The sequence below is a fragment of the Anastrepha obliqua genome, chromosome 1 (assembly GCF_027943255.1).
Source record: "Anastrepha obliqua isolate idAnaObli1 chromosome 1, idAnaObli1_1.0, whole genome shotgun sequence".
Lineage (NCBI taxonomy): Eukaryota > Metazoa > Arthropoda > Insecta > Diptera > Tephritidae > Anastrepha > Anastrepha obliqua.
Genome location: NC_072892.1, coordinates 41,502,448 through 41,522,362, shown reverse-complemented (window position 1 = coordinate 41,522,362; position 19,915 = coordinate 41,502,448). Strand labels below are relative to the sequence as shown.

Here is a 19,915-nt window from a genome sequence, read left to right as displayed (position 1 = left end):
GAAGATGAATGGGGAAGAGTAATTTATTCCGATGAAAAAAAATTTTATTTGGACGGGGGAGGGAATGGCTCGTAATATCTGAGGGGGTTCTGTCATGGTTTGGGCAGCCATTAGTGTCAAAGGCAAAACGCCTCTATGTTTGGTATCCGCAAAAATCAATAGTATATAGACGAAATATTTTTTAACTTTTTTGATGACAATCTCGATGAGGAGTGCATTTTCCGGCATGACAACACAGCCGTTCATGTTTCCAAACAAGGAAAAGAGTATTTGGCAGCATTTAAAATATTTATTTTATAGTGGCCTGCCTGCAGCCCTGACCTTAACCCAGTCGAAAATAAATGGGCAATATTCTTCTAATGGTCAAAAATTGACCAAAATATTATAACAAACTTCATCAAATCGATTCCTCGACGACTTCAACAAGTTATGATCGAAGGAGGATCCAACACAAAATACCAAGCTAAAAAATTATAAACTGACCCAAAGAATTATATATTATTAAATATAATTTGTTTAATATTTATTTTGAATATAATGACATTGGTCTTATACTTTTTTCGTTCCATAGATTTTACTTTGCTTAATAATTTGTTCAAGTTTCTTGATATATGTATATGCTTAGTTCTGGATATTTCAAAAGTGACGCCTAGAAGTCAGTAGTGAATAATGATTCCTAGACGGTACCTTTTTGTTATGTCATATTTGACATCTGTCTGCCAAGTAGATGTACAATTTTACACGATAGAACAGAAAACATTCCAATTTTTTATGAAAATTGTCGATCTTTAAGAACAATATATCACAAAATTCGTGATTTTTTTGGAGCAACAATTCAAGAGACTGGTTCTGTCGAGTATAGAAAACGTCAGAGTATTGGAAGATCAAAACTGGACGTTCTGTTGAAAATATTGCTGCTGTAGCGCTGTGCTGTGTTGTTGAATAACCTTCTCGATCGATATAACGGCGTGCCGAACAATAAGGCACTCATGAATCGAATGTTTGGCGAATTTTACCTGCAGACGTGAATGTAGGTGGACCTTTAAATGGTGCCATTTTCCACATATACCATAATTGCTAAGAGTCGTATTTTGAATAAAAATAGTAAAACTTTTATTTTAAAACAACATCTAGGCGCGCCTTTTGAAATACCCTTTATATTTGTACCTGCTTAAGCATATTACGGCAGTTACGACACCTTGTGAATACCCCAAATGTTTTATTATTTTAGTTTAGTTTTATGCAAAACAAATTGATTCTATCTGCTTGCATTCAGTTAATAACCACTTCTGTATTAGAAGAAGAATATTCTGTATTAAAGTATTTTTTTAATTTAAAATATGGAACTTAATTGAGTGAGCCTGTCAGCCTTTAAACCACGTTCGGCTAGAGTAGCTAAATGGCAAGTGAGAACTCTAGATAGTTTCCACAATATTTCGAGTCTTCATTACCAGAAGGGAATGTATTTTTGCCGGCCAATGATTTTTAGTTCTTGTTACAACAACAGCTACCATAGGCAGTTGTGGGCAAGAAAAAAGGCATAGCTCTTAAGGTAATTGGATTTTTTAAGTTAGTATTTCCCACTATTCCTATTTTTCGCATAAAAATGAATTTGGTTTTAATTAACTAGCGGACATTATTGCTATTAGAAAAAAAATTTCTTCATTTTGGTGTTCCACGGAGATTCGAATCTACGTTCTCCGAAGTCCGTCTGGTAGTCACTACCAACCCATTCGGCTACGGCCTCGATACATAAACATAAACATAAATTCAATGAAATATATTGTCTTATTCTCTGCACCCATTAGGAATGACTTATGAACGATATACTAAACAAGAAAGTACTTCTGAATATTTTCGAAACTTAGCACAACAATTTGTTGTTTTCCTGTAGTAATGGAGAGCGTTTAATGTAAATTTGAATTTATGCGAAATCAACACCTTCGAAAATGTTTCATAATTCAAAATTTAATGCTTAATTAAAATTCGCACAAATACATCTAATTTTTTTTCGATTTTGTATGTGAGTGTCATGAAATATATTCGAAATTTATAATTTCTTTAGTTAACATTGAACTAAAATCCGTATGAATAATCATAGATGTTATTGAAATTTTGTGCGATACTTAATTGATATTCATGCTTTGAAAACTTAAGAAATTAGTCACTTCGTACTTTGCTAGTTGTATATATTAAACTAAAATCCTTTAAAAAAACTCGCAAATGCATTCGAAGCCTTGCGAAATTCAATATTTCGTGTTCTTCCAAAAAATTTATGAACATTTGTAAAAATTGCTTTTAAAATTTAGGAGGATATAACTTCGAATTCATTCGAAATGAAGGAAGTCGTAATTTAGTATTTTACTAAATTCGATTTCGAAACTGTATGTATCAACATTGCATACTTTCGAAATTAATAAGTTACTGTTTAACTATTCAACTAGAAGGTTTATGAACATTCATTGACGCATTCGAAGTACTTTCGAAATAGAATCGGGATTAAATTTAAATACTTTTGAAAACAATAAATTAATAGTCAACTGTTCAACTAAAAATTGTATGAGCACTCATGGATGCTTTCGACGTACTTTCGAAATTAATAAATTAGTGGTTTAATATCCAACTATAAGGTGTATGAACCCTCATACGTGTATTCGAAGTATTTTCGCAATTGCGTCGCTATTAAATTGGAAGATTCACGAAATTAATAAATAAGTAGTCAACCATGCGACTAGGAAGTATATGGACATTAATACGTGCATTCGAAGTATTTTCGAAATTGAATCAGGGTTAGATTAGAATACTTTCGAAATTAATAAATTACTAGTTTGCTGTTCAACTGGAAGGTGTATGAACGCTCATAGCCGTATTCGAAGTTTTTCGAAATTGAATCAGGATCAGATTAGAATACTTTCAAAATTAAGAAATGAGTAGTTTACTATTCAACTCATGAACACTCGTGCGCTCGAAACATTTTCGTAATTCAATAAAAGCAGAGCACGAATGCATTCGAAATGCATCATTTCTTCGCTTAATATTCGATTAAAAATCGTACGAGTACTTAGAATACAGAACCCGTCGACAATTTTATTTTTGTAAAGTTTTTAATTTTTAGAAATTTTTAAAAAATGTTAAATATAATATACGACTAAATCTCATACATATACTATATGTATACGTATCATTACGAAAATTAAATGAAATGGCACTTCCGAGGTTTTATGCTTTTTATCAACCACTGTTTTCATTTAGTTTTCAATATAGTAGTTATAAAATAATTACTTTGAACTACTTTTGTGTTTGCATGCATAAAACAATGTCTTGAAATTTTATTTTATTACAAACACCGAAAACCCTTATAAAGACCAAGGAACAACTCGAACAAATGAAGGTCATTAAAAATGCGCCACCTTCACATTTAGCAAAAAATAAATCCGACAAGGTACTTTTCATGTGTTGTATTATTTGTTATGTTGATTTTGTGGATAAAAAATAGTTGTAATTTTTGGTTTATTGCTAAATGCATTTGACATGGCTAAAAAACACTCAATAATCAAATCACACATCGAAAAAAAATTAATTCATATTTAAATACTCTATACAGTACCAGGAAACCACTGGAAAATCCTAAATTAATTACTAGTGCAAACAATTTTGTTGCTAGGGCGCTAAGTTTATAAGAAGTCATACCTATTATATTTTATGTGTACGTATGGTTGCAGTAGTCATTAGTTTTATTCTAAAATTAAATCGCATAACATTCCACTACTTGTTTATATGCATTGTATTTTGCAAGAAATTATCTACTTGTACATATATACAAGGTGAAGTCCAAAATAAACAAGACTGAGCTAAAATAGAAACGACAGGAGCTTTGTTCTGATAACTTCCAGTTTATTTATTCAAAATAGTCCCCTCTGGCCTCGATACACTGTTTTGCGCGATGTAAAAGCTTTTCGAAAGAGTGTTTCAGGTCATTGGCCGAAATGTCCTTCGGGATGTCGGTACACCCCTTTTGAATGGCCTCTACGGACGCAAAACAGTTTCCTTTCACGGCCAAATTCAATTTTCCGAATAGAAGTCACAGGGAACCATATAAGGCGAGTAATTGTTGGTTAAAATGCGATTTCTAGTCAAAAAATCAGTCACAAGAATGGATCGATGAGATGGTGCATTATCATGCAATGAGCGCCAGATTCCTCCTTCACGGTATTCAGGGCGAATTCCACGAAGGAAGGAAGTAAGTTCTCGTATTTAATGATAATAATTTCTCGCCTCTTTAATGAGGTCTTACGAATATTGAATTCTGAGCAATTTTTGGCCCTCAGTTAACTTGTGCGGAATGAAACGTGAACAGAGTTTTCGTAAGCCCCAATGATCAGTTAAAATGCGATAAATCGATATTTTGGAGATATTCAACTCCGATTCCATGAATTTCAACGATGATTTCGGTTCATTTTTCATGAATTTACGAACATTTCATGGAGTTTTCGGTGATTTCTAATTTTTGGGGGACCGTATGTTCATTGCCATTTATGTTCTCACAACCATCTCTGAAACGTGTAAACCACTCATGAACTCTGGCACGAGGTAGACAATCATCGCCATAAACTTTTTTCATCAATTCAAATGTTTCGGTAAACGTTTTATCGCTTTTAAAACAAAATTTGATATTAGCTCTTTGTTCGAAACGCATTTTTGTACCGATGACACAAGCATACTGACACTTTAGACTTTATAACTTCGCTTCCACTGAACCGAATGTCACCAAGCTTTCACTGAAAGTCAGCTAGGGATGTAACTTCCAACGCACTAACTCATTAAAAATATGGTGTCATCAAAAACATTTTTATGACGCCGGTCTTGGTTGTTTTGGACTTCACCTTGTAGTTTTCTTTATTATCTTTCGCTTAAGCTGCTGAATTGCCATAAAAACATATTTATTATTATCGCCTTTCTAGCTTGAAAATATATTAAGCGGTTGATTAAAAATATTGGAATCATAAAACTTGTTTTAGTGGTTATCAGCCTGAAGACTTGTCCGCAATGCTATTCGAATATTGACTTCTGGGCTTAGTAAGTCGAGTTGATATTTCCGTGCATTGCCATGGGTTAGTACACGTCTTGGGTAACTGAACAAATATTCAGCTTTTTTCGTGATAATGAGGTTATGAGTACTTTGTCGATACAGACTAAATAAATTAATCTAAAAGAAATTTACAAAATTCTCTTTTAAATCATCTTCCTAAAAAATGCATGCATGTACCTATAAAAGATTATTTTTGTGACCCTAAATAAAAAATTTCATCCGATTCGTTAAAGATTTGTTAAAAGTGGGCCTTAGCCTGAGACTTTCCTTATCTCTCAATTTTACATAAAAACCTACGAGGTCTACCAGGCCTGTAAAATTTCGTCAACATTTAAAAATAATATTTAGAAAAGGTGTTCGTTCCCAAATAATGGTAAAAGCTTTTAAAAGGACTCTTTAAGGACTCTTTCAAGGCGAGGCTACATAATACCATAAGCGCCTAAAATACCTTCAAAGGGACCACGCGGGCGACCTATGAGCGTTATTTCTAACACTTTTTTTTAGTTTTTATTATATCTACGTATCTCCAATTAGTGGAGGAACAATGTTGAAATGGAGGAGCAGTTGCGCATTCAAGGTGGGGAGTGGTATACTATTGCCTAGGTGGTAATCCAACCATGATGCGTTTTAATCGATTGCCATCACAAATATTTCTGATGGAAAGAAGCTACGATACTTGCATAACTTTTTGACGGGCGAATCAATCTTCTTCTTCTTAATTGGCGCGATAACTGCTTCCCGATTTTGGCCGAGTTTAACAAAGCGCGCCAGCCGTTTCTTTCTCGTGCTAACCGGCGTCAATTGGACACACCAAGTAAAGCCAAATCCTTCTCCACCTGATCTTTCCAACGCAGAGGAGGCCTTCCTCTTCCTCTACTACCGCCAGCTGGTACCGCATCGAATACTTTCAGAGCTGTTGCCAACGTGCGTATCATTGGATTTGGTAATAAACTTAGCAGTAAGCAACAACAAGTACAGTGAGGCCGGCCTGAGCCTTGTTGATCTCTAGCGAAACCAACAAAGAACTCATCATCCCAAATCCATCAAGCACGTACCTGACCTAACTTTGCAGCATGTTGGAGCACTACGCGCACTCTGCGGCTTTGGTCCGTTTTTGCACGCTTCAAAACGGTCTTATTGTCTATAACGAGAAAATGTACCGACAGGTCTATATCAATAAGTAGAAATTCGATTCTCAGGAAAAAATGAGCGTGAATATTGCTTAAGGACAATAGGGTGTAGCCTGTGCTTCGCATCTTGCCGTGAAGTCGCAACGCCATGCAGCAATGGGCGCAGGCAATGTATATAAAATACCTGTGAAGTCGTCATGTCCGACTTCTGGGTGCTTGGATTCCGAAACGTTACCATCGTGTCCGATGTAAACGGCTGAATCACAAACCGTTGCAGCAAATAATGTCCGATCTGCGCCTCCAGCCGCATAAGATGTACGCGAGGTTTTCTTCATAGGGCAGTCGAATTTACAAGACCGTACCCTATAAAATTGTCCCAGATTGTAGAAGAGGCGCCAAGTATAAGAGAGCGTGCATCGCTCGTTCTTATGCATGAGCCCAGGTGCAAGGCACTTGGATGTGGCCGAATATCTCTTTTCACTAATCGAAGAGGGCACTGCACTGCTTATGTGTTTATTCTGACACCGGTACCAATTTTTACGTAGCGGGTGGGATTAGCGTGCTGCATACGAACACTGCATTGGTGACGGAAAGCTGGTTTCCTACTTGAATGATGTGCAAACGACTTGACATTTCAATCCATCATACCAAGTATTTGCGATTCTAACAGAGGTCGAAGCCTGCGCGAATTTTCTAGTTCTAAACTGTTTTCAATGGTTTTTTGTGTAGTGAAATTTCTTAGCCGGAATTTGTTAGCGGTCGGTGGAATCGCAATCTTCTTATCTTTTTATATATTTCTTGTTTTCCAGTTCAGTCCCTTTGTGGGCAAAGACTATGGTGCACTTTCATACTAAGTTGAAGCCGGAAAAGTTGGATTTTTAAACTTAGTTAGAGATAAGCTAGCGCTGAAAAACTAGTTGTAAGGAGCTAGGCAACCTGCTGAATTTTAAAACTTTGCTCTGGTGAATTTTTCAACTGTGGTGAATTTATGAAATACTCCAATTTTGCTAGATTAGAAGTTTGAACTTGGTTTAGCTGATAAGCAAGTTAAGCTAGCGCTGAAAAACTAACATTAAAGGTCAGGCAAAATGTGGTGAATTTTAAAAATATTCTAAAATATTTAAATGTAGCTTAGTTACTGACCAAGGTTAATTTTTCAGGGAAAATCTTCAACTGGATGACCATTTAATTTTTAAACATACATATTCATTTGGTGAAATTTACTACAAACATACATAATTCGTAAAAACTAAAGAATGTTTGACTTTACAGGAGTAGACATTTGAACTCGTTTAACACGAAAGCTGGATATATCTTCTACAAAAAAATTGGCTTTAAATATATTTTTCAGTTATCAAAGTGTTTATTAAACAGGAAATGCTCTGCCACTGCGATCCGATTCATAACCAATTTTTATGGCATTTCCTTAGCTTAGATTATAAGTTTGTATGCAGTAGGTTTCGCTAGCTCGTATAATACTTGAATGTATAGTATGTATCTGCCTATGTTGTACTATTTATGTACTGTATAAAAATTAGTATGCTATACTATTTTTTAAAATTCTCAAATTCAAACTAACGAATATTTGTTTATTGCATTTTTTTATTCCATACAACTCATAAACAAAACAAAAAAAAAATATATATATAAAAAAAAAAACGTTGTGTTATGCTGCAAATTCATCGAACTACTACCACCACCACCACCAACCAACAACACCAACTACTAACCCACCAACACCAATGAACCAAAATTCAAAATTAAAAAAAAAAAAAAAAAAACCATCAACTACGTGTTTTGCGTGTATGTGTCTGTGTTTACTACAACAACAACACTACAATCAACAACTATCAACTAAAATGCAACTGCAACTTTTGAATATTTTGCACCTGTATAATTGAAAATTGGCTACAATCTAACAAATGCAACGCAAAAAAAATTGAAAAAAAAAACATTTATTTTAATGCCTGCAAAATTGAAATACTACTGTCCTCACTCTGTGTGTGTATATGTTGCAATTTAATCGAAATGTATTTAGTCAACGCCCGTCGGATCTCTGCAAACTGGCCATGAAGTCATCATTTCACCAAATAAAGATCGTCATAATGTAACAGCTAAGGTAAGCGTAATTGTTTACAATTTTATCAAGTCATATTTTTTTAATGTAATTTAACTTGTAATTTGCTTCACTAAAAATGTTAAAACAAAAACCAACAACAACAAATTTAAACAAATTAGAAAAGTAGTTTTGTTTTAAATATATTTACTATAAACATACTCGTACCATCATTTTCATGCCATATACTAAACCCATTAAAATCTCTTCAACAATACTCGAACATCACAGATTTGCATTATCTCTCAAAGTTATTATACATTTATATATTTTAAATTGAGTTTTAAGGTTTTTGTGTACAATTTCTTATTAGTCACATATAAGTACCATATTTACTTAAAAAGAAATTTATTAAAAATTTACTCTATATTATATTTTTGCGCACTGAACACTGGCGACGATCGAATTGCTCTCTATAATTTTCCACCCTGCCTTTCACTCTGATACTCTGAACAAAAACAAAAAACGAAAAAAAATACTCAATTTTCACTACTCTTTAAACGTATAACTGCGTCGCCCTCTCTTTAATCTCCAACTTGGATACGACTTTTAGGATATATCATATTTTGATTATGAGGATGACGATGATGATGGTGATGAGGAATATTTAATACTCGAGGTTAGAGAGCTGTATGTGTGTAGTTTGGCTAGTAAGAGGCAAAAAAACAAAACATTGCTAGAGTAAAACACATATTTTGAAAAACAAACATCAAATAAAAAAATAATTTTAAAAAAAGTATGCAGGAAAACCCTGTAAATTTCCCGCGGTCATGTCCACTTTTTCAAAAATTTTGCGCTAATTTAGAAAGCCCATAATCAGCTGCTTATTTATTAATACAATTTTGGCTAACGTTTGTTTGCATTCAAAAGAAAGTAGTAGTTGAACAAAGGCATTTTTCATAATCTAAAGCTTATACTAAAAGCAATAATAATTTTGTATTTTGTATGTTCATTCGTACTTGCTAGTGTCTTGTTAAATTTTTATAATATGATAAGTATTATTAATCGTTTTTTTTCATAATAATAAATCTACTAACGTATCGGAGGGGAGGTGCTTCATTTACCCACTCCCGCCCAATAAAGGTTGATGGCATAAAGAACTTTGGTTATGGTTGCCTTGAAATGAAAACATATACCTACACATGTACACTTTTTTTTAAATCAAAAATACAACTATCAAGAGTGCGCCTAAAAGCATATGAAAAGTGATAAATATGCAGGTTTCTCGCATGAAAAGTATTTGATATGAGAGAATTGTGCCTCAGATTGAAAGTTAAAGCTATTGCCTGATGCTGTTGCAATTCAAGGCGAATAAATTATTTGGTAAGATTGCGTTTTTATAGAAGTAAATTTGGCGCACGAGAGGTGAATTTGAAAAACAAAAAAATCGGAGAAAATAATAAAACTAAAAAATAGTTTAATTCAATTAAACTACAAATTTTTAAATTTGTAATAAAAATTTTTTTTAATTAAATTAAACTAAAAATCTTTGCGGTTATTTAAATAGTTTCTTTTGATATAAATATATGGAATTAAATGTTTCTTTCAATAAAATTACAAGAAGGTTTAAGTTACCACAAATTTTTGTATATTTCTTTGCTTTACTAAAATACCCATAAATAGTAATAAATTGAATATATATTTTCTTAATATTTCTATCTATTTTCTACGCGTAGCTAAATTGCTCATTTTGTAAGCTTTTTAATTTTTTTAAATGTGTAATAGATATTTTCAAAGTTTTACAAAAAAAAAAATTAAAATTTTATATATAAATAAATTTAAAAACTACTACTCATTTTATAAACTTTAGTAAAAACAATTTTATCCATTTAATCGGAAATAAGCTTTACTATGTTCTCAAACTATTTTGAGATCTCAAAGTATCATAGTAAGCAAGATCCTGTTACAATAAATGCAAATTTCTTTCAATATTTACAAAATTAAAATTAAAAATAAATTACACATGGTTTTGAAATTTTTTGAAGATTAAAATAAATTTTAAATTTCTATGGAACTTTGATTTTAAATTTTTTTATTTTCGAAAATGCAAAGGTGTTAAATTAAATTAAATCATTCTTTTTGAAATTGCGATTAATTCAAACTGTTTTCAATACACTCGAAATTTCTCGAAGTCTCTAGTAAAACAAACAAACGAGGGTTGTTTGAAAAGTCCGTGCAAAATCAGATATATAGCGCATATCGAGATTATGTTTAGTTAGTAGCATCTCTTGGGAAAACACACACAAAGTTTCAGCCAGTTCGGTCATAAGTTTGGATCGAGAAAGTCGAGTGATTTTTCTTTACCATCACGACAACGCACGAGCTCACGCTTCCGCAGTTGTGGCTCTCTCCGATCATTCGTACTACTATTTGTTCCCCAATTTGAAGAAAAGCCGGGCGGGAAAAAGATTTTATTCAAACGAGGAAGTGATCGCAGAAACGAATGGCTATTTTTCAACACAACAACAAACTAAAACAGCGTTGGACGAAGTGTATAAGCCTAAAAGGGAACTATAAAAATAAGACTATAAAACTCGGAAAATAAAAAGGGCTACCCCAAAATAATGAAGTCGTTTTTATTTTTGCACGGGCTTTTCAACCGGCCCCCGTACATGCAATTCCCGCATAACATCCGTTTTTCGTAATTTTTTTGGGAATCTAAAAAATGTATACGCTAGAAGCATTTGACGATTAAAATATATTTAATTATACTTTTGCATTTCATAGGAATTTTAGAAATTAAAAAAAAAAACTATAATATTTCTGCAACATCAGTCATTAACAAATATATACAAACAAGTGCGTGAGAATATTTCGGCGTCTATAATTTTCTTTCTGGTTTCAACAGTTTTTGAAAATAATTGAAATTTCAAACAGTTTTGGCTTATAAAGTAATATTTTTTTAGAGTTTGTTCGAAATTCAATTTTTCTAAATTATTATTATTAATATTTTTTTTTTTTTGATTTCGAAGGTTTTGTGAATGCGCAGAATTTCGAAGATATTTTTCTTGAAATGTGCTTTCTTCGAAACTCAATTTTTCTAAATTATTATTGGTATTAGAAGTCTCTTTGATTTCGAAACTTTTAAGAAGGTTCGACGTCGAATGGCCGAAATTAAATTTTTTTATTGTTGGATATAAAATTTCTTAAATATTTGTGAAGTTTGGTACGTTGTTTAACGCAAATATGTATAAATTTTTTCGATATTTAAAAGTTGAAAGTACGCTACGCCTACAATTGCTAGTTTCTAGAGTTCTTGAGTATGTTCGAAATTTCGAATATTTTTTTTTATAAAGGAAATATGTTTTGAGATTGTATCTATAAGGTGGGCCATGTAAAATTTGCTTTTTGAATCGGCTATAAAAAAAAAAACGAATCAATATTTTTTCAAACTTTTTTTTTTATTTTGAAGATAGAACATTGTCATTTATGAATGAAAAATAATATCGTTCAAATGACTGCCACGACTAGCTTTACAGTAGGCCATTCGATCAACTCAATTTTTAAGCACATTTTCGATTGTTTGGGCTCCAATTTCATGAATGGCAACTTCGATTTCGTGTTTTAAAGGATCAATCGTCTCTGGATGGTTCGGATAGCATTGTCCATAACGAGGCGGCCAATTGACATAAAAATATCAGCTGATTATTCGGTTTTCAAAAACGGTAGCCAAAAGTTCGAGTGTAACTTTGGCAGTTTGACAAGTTGCACCGTCCTGTTGAAACCAAATGTCGTCCATGTCATTTTCTTCAATTTTTGGAAAGAACTCGTTGAGCATGTCACGGTAACGCTCGCCATTTACTGTAACCGCGGCTCTTCGCTCTTTTTCGAAAAAAAATGGCCCGATGATGCCGCCAGACCAAAAACTGCACCAAACAGTGACTCGTTTTGGATGCATTTGCTTATCTACAGTAATGTGTGGATTTTCTAAGCCCCAAATCCGACAATTTTGCTTATTTACGTAGCCACCGATGTGAAAATCAGAAAAGAAGAAGAAGACTCACCACTTTGGAAATAGGTTTTCAATATTTCCCAATTTTGTTCAAGCGTATAGCGTTCCATTTCGCAAATGTCAAACCTTTAAGCAAATTATGAACACATATGACATGTCATTTGTGTTACCATTCTCAAAAAAATAGGTAGTTCAAAAAGTAAACGCTATATGGCCCACCCTGTGCATTTACCATGCCGTTTTTAACGAGTTTTAAAAATTTTTCGAAATTTCGATATTTGCATTAAATTATTAACTTTTTATAATTCAATTTTTTTATTTCTATAGTGTTCAGTTCTAGTATATTTTTTTAAATGCTTGTGCCCGGTTTCAGAACATAAAATGCTTGTCATTGAATAAATTAATTCGGAATCAATTTATCATTGTGTGTCTCAAAGTTCAAGCCAACCTTGAAGACTTCTAAATGCATACAAATGTATTAACCGTTACTTATATTATTTTTATAGATGCCGAACTTTCTAAATTTGTTCTATTTCTAAATTTTTAAAATTACGTATTTAATAGTCAAAAATTTTGCAAGCAAATATATGATCAATTTCAAATATTTCATGCATTTCTGGTATTGCATTCATTTCGTACAAAAAAATAAAAATGAAAACTATTAGGCAAGGCCATAATTGCTGGCTCCCAGCATCGGCTTCCACAATCCATTAACCGCACTCTCTGATTGCCTCAAGTGTAACAAGCCAAAATAACTGTGCATTATTACACGCATATGCTACCTTGGGCTGCATAAAATGTGAAGTGCAAATTTTATTGGCTTTACAGCAATAACAAAAAAAAAAGTTCACACCTTTTGCCGCACACAAATGTACATATCACTGTATATGCGTGTATAGAAATGCGCCTGCAACACATCCATCAAACGATCCATCAGTTCATAGTTATCGCAGTCTGCACAATTGCAACAACAACAGCTTTAAGCTTTCTCACCTCTCCGCCCCAACAGTATTGTGGAAATAGGATTTTGTTGGACAATTACTCTTGTTGCCAGTGGCTAAGTAAACTTTATCTATATATACACACGCATACACACATACACATGCACCATGATCGTCATGGCTATTTCAATCATCAACTCATTCAGTCCATCAATCGACAATCCATCTACACCCAACAATTGCCAATTTTGACGCCACTAAGAATTTTATCCTTGAGCGCTTATATACTTATGTGTATGTGTGTGGCTGAGTTGTTGTGTGTGTGTGTATGTTTGTGTGGGAGCAACAGTCAATAGACTGACGTCAGTTGCCAACTAAAACAACATAAACACATCTCCCTGTCGTACAATTTTCTTGCCACTATTTCCTTTGGTCGTTTCATTTTCGCGTTTCATTCGTCTAACGAGCGCCAACATTTCCGTTGTACTTCAATTTCCTTTTCATCTACTGCTTTATGTACTATGTATATCTATCATAGTTGCACTTCCTTTTCTTGGTTGTTTCATTGCACATATTTACGTTTGGTTGAAGTAGTATACCGAGTCATTCGCTCACCCGAGCGCATATGCACACATACATATATACGAACACACACACACACACATACTTATATCTTTCCTTTCCTTGTAAATATTCACCGTTGTAGAATATTATTTCCTCTAAGCGGAAAGTAGGTAAAACTTTGTATGCGCTAGTTTCCCAAAATCTAAATTTGTTTCTTTGTTTTTGGCATTTGATTTTTACTCTTGGCTTTTTGCATAAATTTTGTATAAAGCAACTGCCAGTTAAATTTAATTTGTGAAATACCTGAAACTAAATTCAAATTTATTTTTCTAACCAATTATGCCACTAAAAACTCAAAAAATAAAAAATAAAAAAAATTTAAATTGCGTATGCCAACACATTTTGCCGCCACCCAATCAACCGAACTGCCAATCAATCAACCGATCAACAACAACCAATCACTTTCAATCGTACGCCTAAAAAATAACCACAAATTGCCAATAACAACAACACAACTGCTATGACAACAACAAAAAAACAACGCATCACCGTCTACTATAACTATTCATAACCGCCACAAAATGTGTTTACTGTTGGCCTCATCGAACACCACTTCGCCGTCTACAAACTGTTAAAAAAACAAAAAAAAAATAATTCTCTATGTGTGCTGCCGCTGCTAATGTTAACTCACTTGCGTCAAAACTTATGCTGCGTGTGTCTGGTGACCGGCCGGCCTGTTTTCCACTCGCCATGCAACCTGTGACCCGTTACGTGCTGATTTGCCACCTATCTCTTTGCTGCTGTTGTTGCGTGCATAATTTACTTCGTGGCATGGTGGCTGGCTGCTGTGATGGTGATTGTTGTTGTTGTTATTGCTGGTAATTTTTTGGCGTGCCCTCTGAAAATGTAGACAAATGCCAAAGGAGGTGTTGCTGCGTGGCCGGATGTGCCAAAACCAGGCGCCACCCTTGGCAATCTAACACCGGCCGATCGGCATGGTTCAGTGCAGGTAAGTTTTATTTGCTCTTCTACTAATCAAACAATCAAACAAAAAAAAAGTATTTAAAAAAAAAAAAAAAAAAAAAAAGGTTAAATTGTTTTTGTTTACTTGTGCAACTAATAACAACCAACTCACCTAACACCTTCACTACTATCCAAAATCACTCACATGATTTCTGTTATACTTGCTAGTTGAGTTGATGTTCATGATGATTGTAATTGGAAAATTATTCCCATTTTCCCTTCCAAGTACACCAACATACAGTATTTTATCGTCCCTCTTCCTATTTGCTAGTCTGCATTTTGCATTAACTCGTAACTAAAAATTCAAATCCTCTTGTGCTCAGTTGCATTGTTTGCATTGTTGTGACTAATGAATTCATTTTTCGGTAATATTAGAAATTTATAGACAACTAAAATTTTTAGAAAGTTACTAGTAAGATATCTGGCTACATCATATTTTCCGCAGGGTAAGCTCACGTTGGGTGCTCACACAATACAGACACCGCATCTTTTTACAATATTCGCAATGTTTTTTAATGGATTTTTTTTTTTAAATATGGTTCATTGCATAACTAAAATCTTATAAATCAAAGTTACAAACTTTGTACAAAATTCACAAAAATTTCAAAAACTCCATAAATAAAAATTATAATCCATTATCATCAAAATTTGTAACTTTTTGATCAGGATTTTTAGAAAACTTCTGAATCTGCAGTTTTGTAGCCCGTTCAATTGTGGCTTAATAAGCGCACCTTTAAAGGTGCTCTAAAATGGCTTTGATTTTTGAAATTTTTTTTTGTTTGGCGGTTTTGTGTACTTTCGCTTTATTAAAAAAAATTCAAGCATTCGGTATACGAAAGAAATGCAAGAAATAATCAAAAATAAACACGAGTCTTGAGCTACTTAGAAATTTTACTTTATTTACCCACAAAATTGGATGGGCTACAAAACTGCGAACCCGGAATTTTTCTAAAGATTGTCATTAAAACAATTGATATTTTTATGAGAATTTTTTGAAGCTATTTAAATTTTGTACTATGTTTGAAACTTGGAGTTACGTGCATGGTTTTTGTTGTAGAATGAATTATATTTTTATAAAAAATAAATAGTCAAAACTTTGCATTTGTCGCGCTGTTATTTTTGCGAGCGCGCAGCACCGATCCAAGCGATACACCCATATCAGCTGCTATTTCCCTGATGCGCCTTTGAAGACTTTCGAGCACAATTTTCTTAACTCTTTCGCTGGTTTCATCAGTTTCATCAGAGTTATGGATGCACGACCGAAAGTCTGCAAGCCAATCATCAATCACACTACGGCTCACTTTAGACTCTTTGTCAGACGTGTGCTTGAGTTTTCGCCTTTGATGAGCCCCTGTAGGTTACCGTTAACATTTTCCACGATTCCGCAACTTATTATTACTTAGAATTACAACATTTCATACAAACCCTTAGTTAAACTAAATTCGACATAGTGCAGTTTGCAGAATATCCCTCAAAAATACTTTTGAAAACTATTACGCTCACACTATCTGACAGATTGCGCTCAAAAGTGACATGTAAACAGCTGACAGATGTCAACAGCGTGCTGATTTTGACAATAGCGCAAGCGCGGTTCGTTAAATGCGTACTAGGGTGCTTTCGTAACTAGGCTACTTTCTGGACGGAAGATGAATTCAGAAGGATTAATTTTAAAGTAGCGTCAGGCTAATCACCTACCCTGTCAGAAATCAAAATAGATTAACGAAACCAACGCAAGTCTGAGTCTTGTCGAGGCCCTATGCTCCCGAGAGGAGTGAACAAATAGTCAAATAGCAGCAAAGTACAGAGTTAACCGTTCCGGCAGCGGATGCATTGTAAAGTGGCGTTCTCATTAATATCTCTCAAACCTGTACAAGGCGCAGCAGATACCTGAAAATTAATCAGCAATCATCTGATGAATAGTGTTGGAAAATATTGATTAGATTTTATTATTGTATATTGGTTCCTAGGCGCTTCCGCCAATCCTCTTGCTTCAAGAACCTGCTAATAGAATTTTAAAAAGTATGTATATTTCAATAATTGTAAAAAAGCGATGAGAAAAGTCAAGTGTTTATGGCTTCGGAGAAGTGATTTGTTCACTAGCCTAAATAGTTATGTAGGGTGTTTATTTTGTGACAGTCACATCCACAGGTGACAGGTGTCACTTGTCTTGTTGACTGGTGTCAGTATTCTTGTGAATAGTGCAAATTTATCACGAAAATCGTGGTCCCTTTGCGAAAAATACGGGGAGTGTTACTTGCTGGGAAAATTTTCTGTGTGACATATTTTTCGCGTGATGGATTCGTTAGCTCATATATTTCAAAGAGGATGGACATTGACTGTCACAGTCAAATGGAGAGCACTGTAGATCCATAATTACTCATTTTTTCGTTCCTCAAGTGATTGTCGATAATGTGGGATCGCTTTTACTCTAACAAGATGACGCAACATGCCTTATAGCGAGCGATACAATCTATTTATTATAAAGGGTGGTTAAGTTTCAAGGGCCGGTATTGATTTTGAATAAAATACAATTTTTTAGGAAATTATTGTCATTTCTCTTTATTATGATAATACTGGTATGGCTCAATTACCTATGGAACGAAAGATCGGCCAAATGGCCGCCGCGGCCTCGGCGGCACACCTCTAAAGACCACCAAATGCAAATAGTTCCTTATCTAAAGGGTGGTTAAGTTTCAAGGGTCGGTATTTATTTTGAATAAAATACAAATTTTTTAGGAAATTGTCATTTTTCTTTATTATGACAATATTGGTATGGCTCAATTACGTATGGAACAAAATATCGGCCAAATGTCCGCCGCGGCCTCGGCAGCACACATCCGATGGTCCAAATTTTCGATGAGGTTGAGGTTCTATGCCGTTCATGTGCCGAATTATCAGCCCTTGAAATTTAACCACCCTTTATAATATAACAGAATATCCTAGATATATGTTCTATGAGTTAAGATCAGCATTGAACCCGCTATTGCCGATATACAGCCCCTGATATAGGAAAAAGAGGTCGATAATTGAACTTTCAGATTGTGGTTCAGTCGATCCAGCTGTTATGAAATCATTTCAAAGCACTAATGACATTGAATCTTCATATCGAGAGCGATTGCCAGATTTAGCGCATACTTTTCAGTTGAAATTTTTTTATATCCGCACGATAGTAACCACCTATTCACATGTCCTCTTAAACTCACTTACCCAACATGAGATAGACGATGACGATCGGTGACTATACTGTACTGGCAGGCACTGTACAACAACAACAACTAGCCGCTGCTTTCATAGGCCACTGATGCTCATACAGTCAGACTAGAACTGAAGCACATAGCTCCTCCGCAACTGTTTAGATTGTTATAGAAATATTATTAGGGTTTTTGGCAAAAAGATCTGAGCAATATTAATTCAGTGACTTAGGTTCCTAAGGCCTATCGGTTGAACTCAATGAAAAGAGGAGGTTTTCCACTTAGACCAAATCCTTCATATAACTTTTGTTACAGTTTTTTGCCTTTAGATTATATAGCGAGATGTTGTATCGGCTTTAAATAAACTTTACAATAAAGTTAAAATCAAGACCTACAGCATAAATTGTATCTGTTTCATTTCATTTCTGAGTTAAATACCTTGAAAAAATATATCCTTTACATAAACAAATATTTCGTTGTCACATAAAACACTATCATTTAGAATTTCGCATCTCTGTTAAACATCGAACCATTCAACATCATCTACAAAATATTTCTTCTAAATAAAATTTGCGTTTTCTCTATCCAATAGCATTTTTCACCAAGTCTTAACTGCAATTAGGTTTAATTATAGTTAAACATCGCATTTAAATGAGCAGATTTCCATGATATTATTCTTGTATTAAACTGCGTTAATTATTCGTTTCAAAAAGAAATTAACTCGAATTTTCTGGTCTAACAGAAACTGTTATGTTAACAGTGGTAAGCAGTATTCGATATGTACATTTTTTTTTTTTTGCACCACTTTCAAGGGCAGTCAGAGCCAAAACAATAGGGAAGTGTGGAAGAAGTTTGGTACAGAAAACTTCATTTGGCTTTATTGTTAGGTTAAATGTAATATATTTTTAGATTTTATGACTGTTATTACTTAGAAGGAAAATAAATATTAGAAAAGCGTGTGAAACTTACCCTCATGACCTTCTTCGCATGGTAGCCTTTTGTTACCGACAAATCTGAGTTATAAACAAAAATCAGCTGTTTGAGTTAACACTTTTGCATTCAAGTTCTTGGTGAAAATAAGCTATTGTTTGCTGCCTTCCCAATTGGTGTATCCTCTCTTTTTATGGCATTAATATTTCATCCAAACTGAAATCTTCGACTCATGAACCATTATTACATATTTGTTTTGTCTTGCTATGCATCTACTTTCTAATTCTCTCTATCTCTATAATACATTTGAACTCTTATTTACTTCTTAACTTGCTATTTATACTTCCTGTATATTAACATTTATTTTTGTATATACTTACTCTACCTGCATATACATATATGTGACTATCCAATATTTGTATAAATCGTTCGTTCGTTCGTTGCGTTACATTGCATTGCGTTGTCTTACGTTGCGTTATGTCCGTACTCTACATATTCTACTCTACTCTACTAATCTACTAAGCAGACAATTATATTTTTGGCCTTTTCAATTGTAATGTTTTCACTTGATTTACTCTACATAAACTCAAGGTACTCAAGTGTGTTTGTTTGTTTGTTCATTTGTTAGTTTGTTTGACTGTTTGTTTATTAGTTTAATTAACTTTTAACTTAATCAATTATCCGTAAAGTTGTCGCATACATATACATATATACAATTGCATGTATATATGTGTTTATGTATGTATGTATTTTGTTGTTGACATACTTATTTACCGTTGGCCAGTGCCAGCTGGTGTTTTTTGAAACCCAGTTTGCGTAATGATATTGAGGCAGAATGTTGTTTTGAAATTGCCAAGTATTTTTCCGCTGCGAAATATTGCAATTTTTTGCATGCGATAATTTATCTTCAATCTTTATGAAGCAATTTTGTATCGATTTAAAAAAATATAAGCACTTTATGTCGCCGTGTAGGTAGAAT

General features: G+C 33.7%; 1 protein-coding gene across 10 annotated transcripts in view; it reads left to right on the top strand.

Annotated features, from left to right (window-relative positions):
• LOC129235624 (casein kinase I) overlaps nt 1–19,915 on the top strand; it is a 134,113-nt gene that overhangs the window by 99,662 nt on the left and 14,536 nt on the right. For 5 of the 10 annotated variants that reach the window (XM_054869556.1, XM_054869558.1, XM_054869555.1 and 2 more), the window contains exons 8-9: nt 8,258–8,338; nt 14,703–14,801. The exons of 1 other annotated variant lie outside the window; for it this stretch is intronic. In XM_054869556.1, the coding sequence (XP_054725531.1) occupies nt 8,258–8,338; nt 14,703–14,801 (180 nt within the window). Of the gene's footprint in view, nt 1–1,649; nt 1,671–3,370; nt 3,443–8,257; nt 8,339–8,888; nt 8,955–14,702; nt 14,802–19,915 lie in introns of all 10 variants that reach the window. 4 more of the 10 variants (XM_054869561.1, XM_054869563.1, XM_054869565.1 and 1 more) reach the window with 3 other exon arrangements.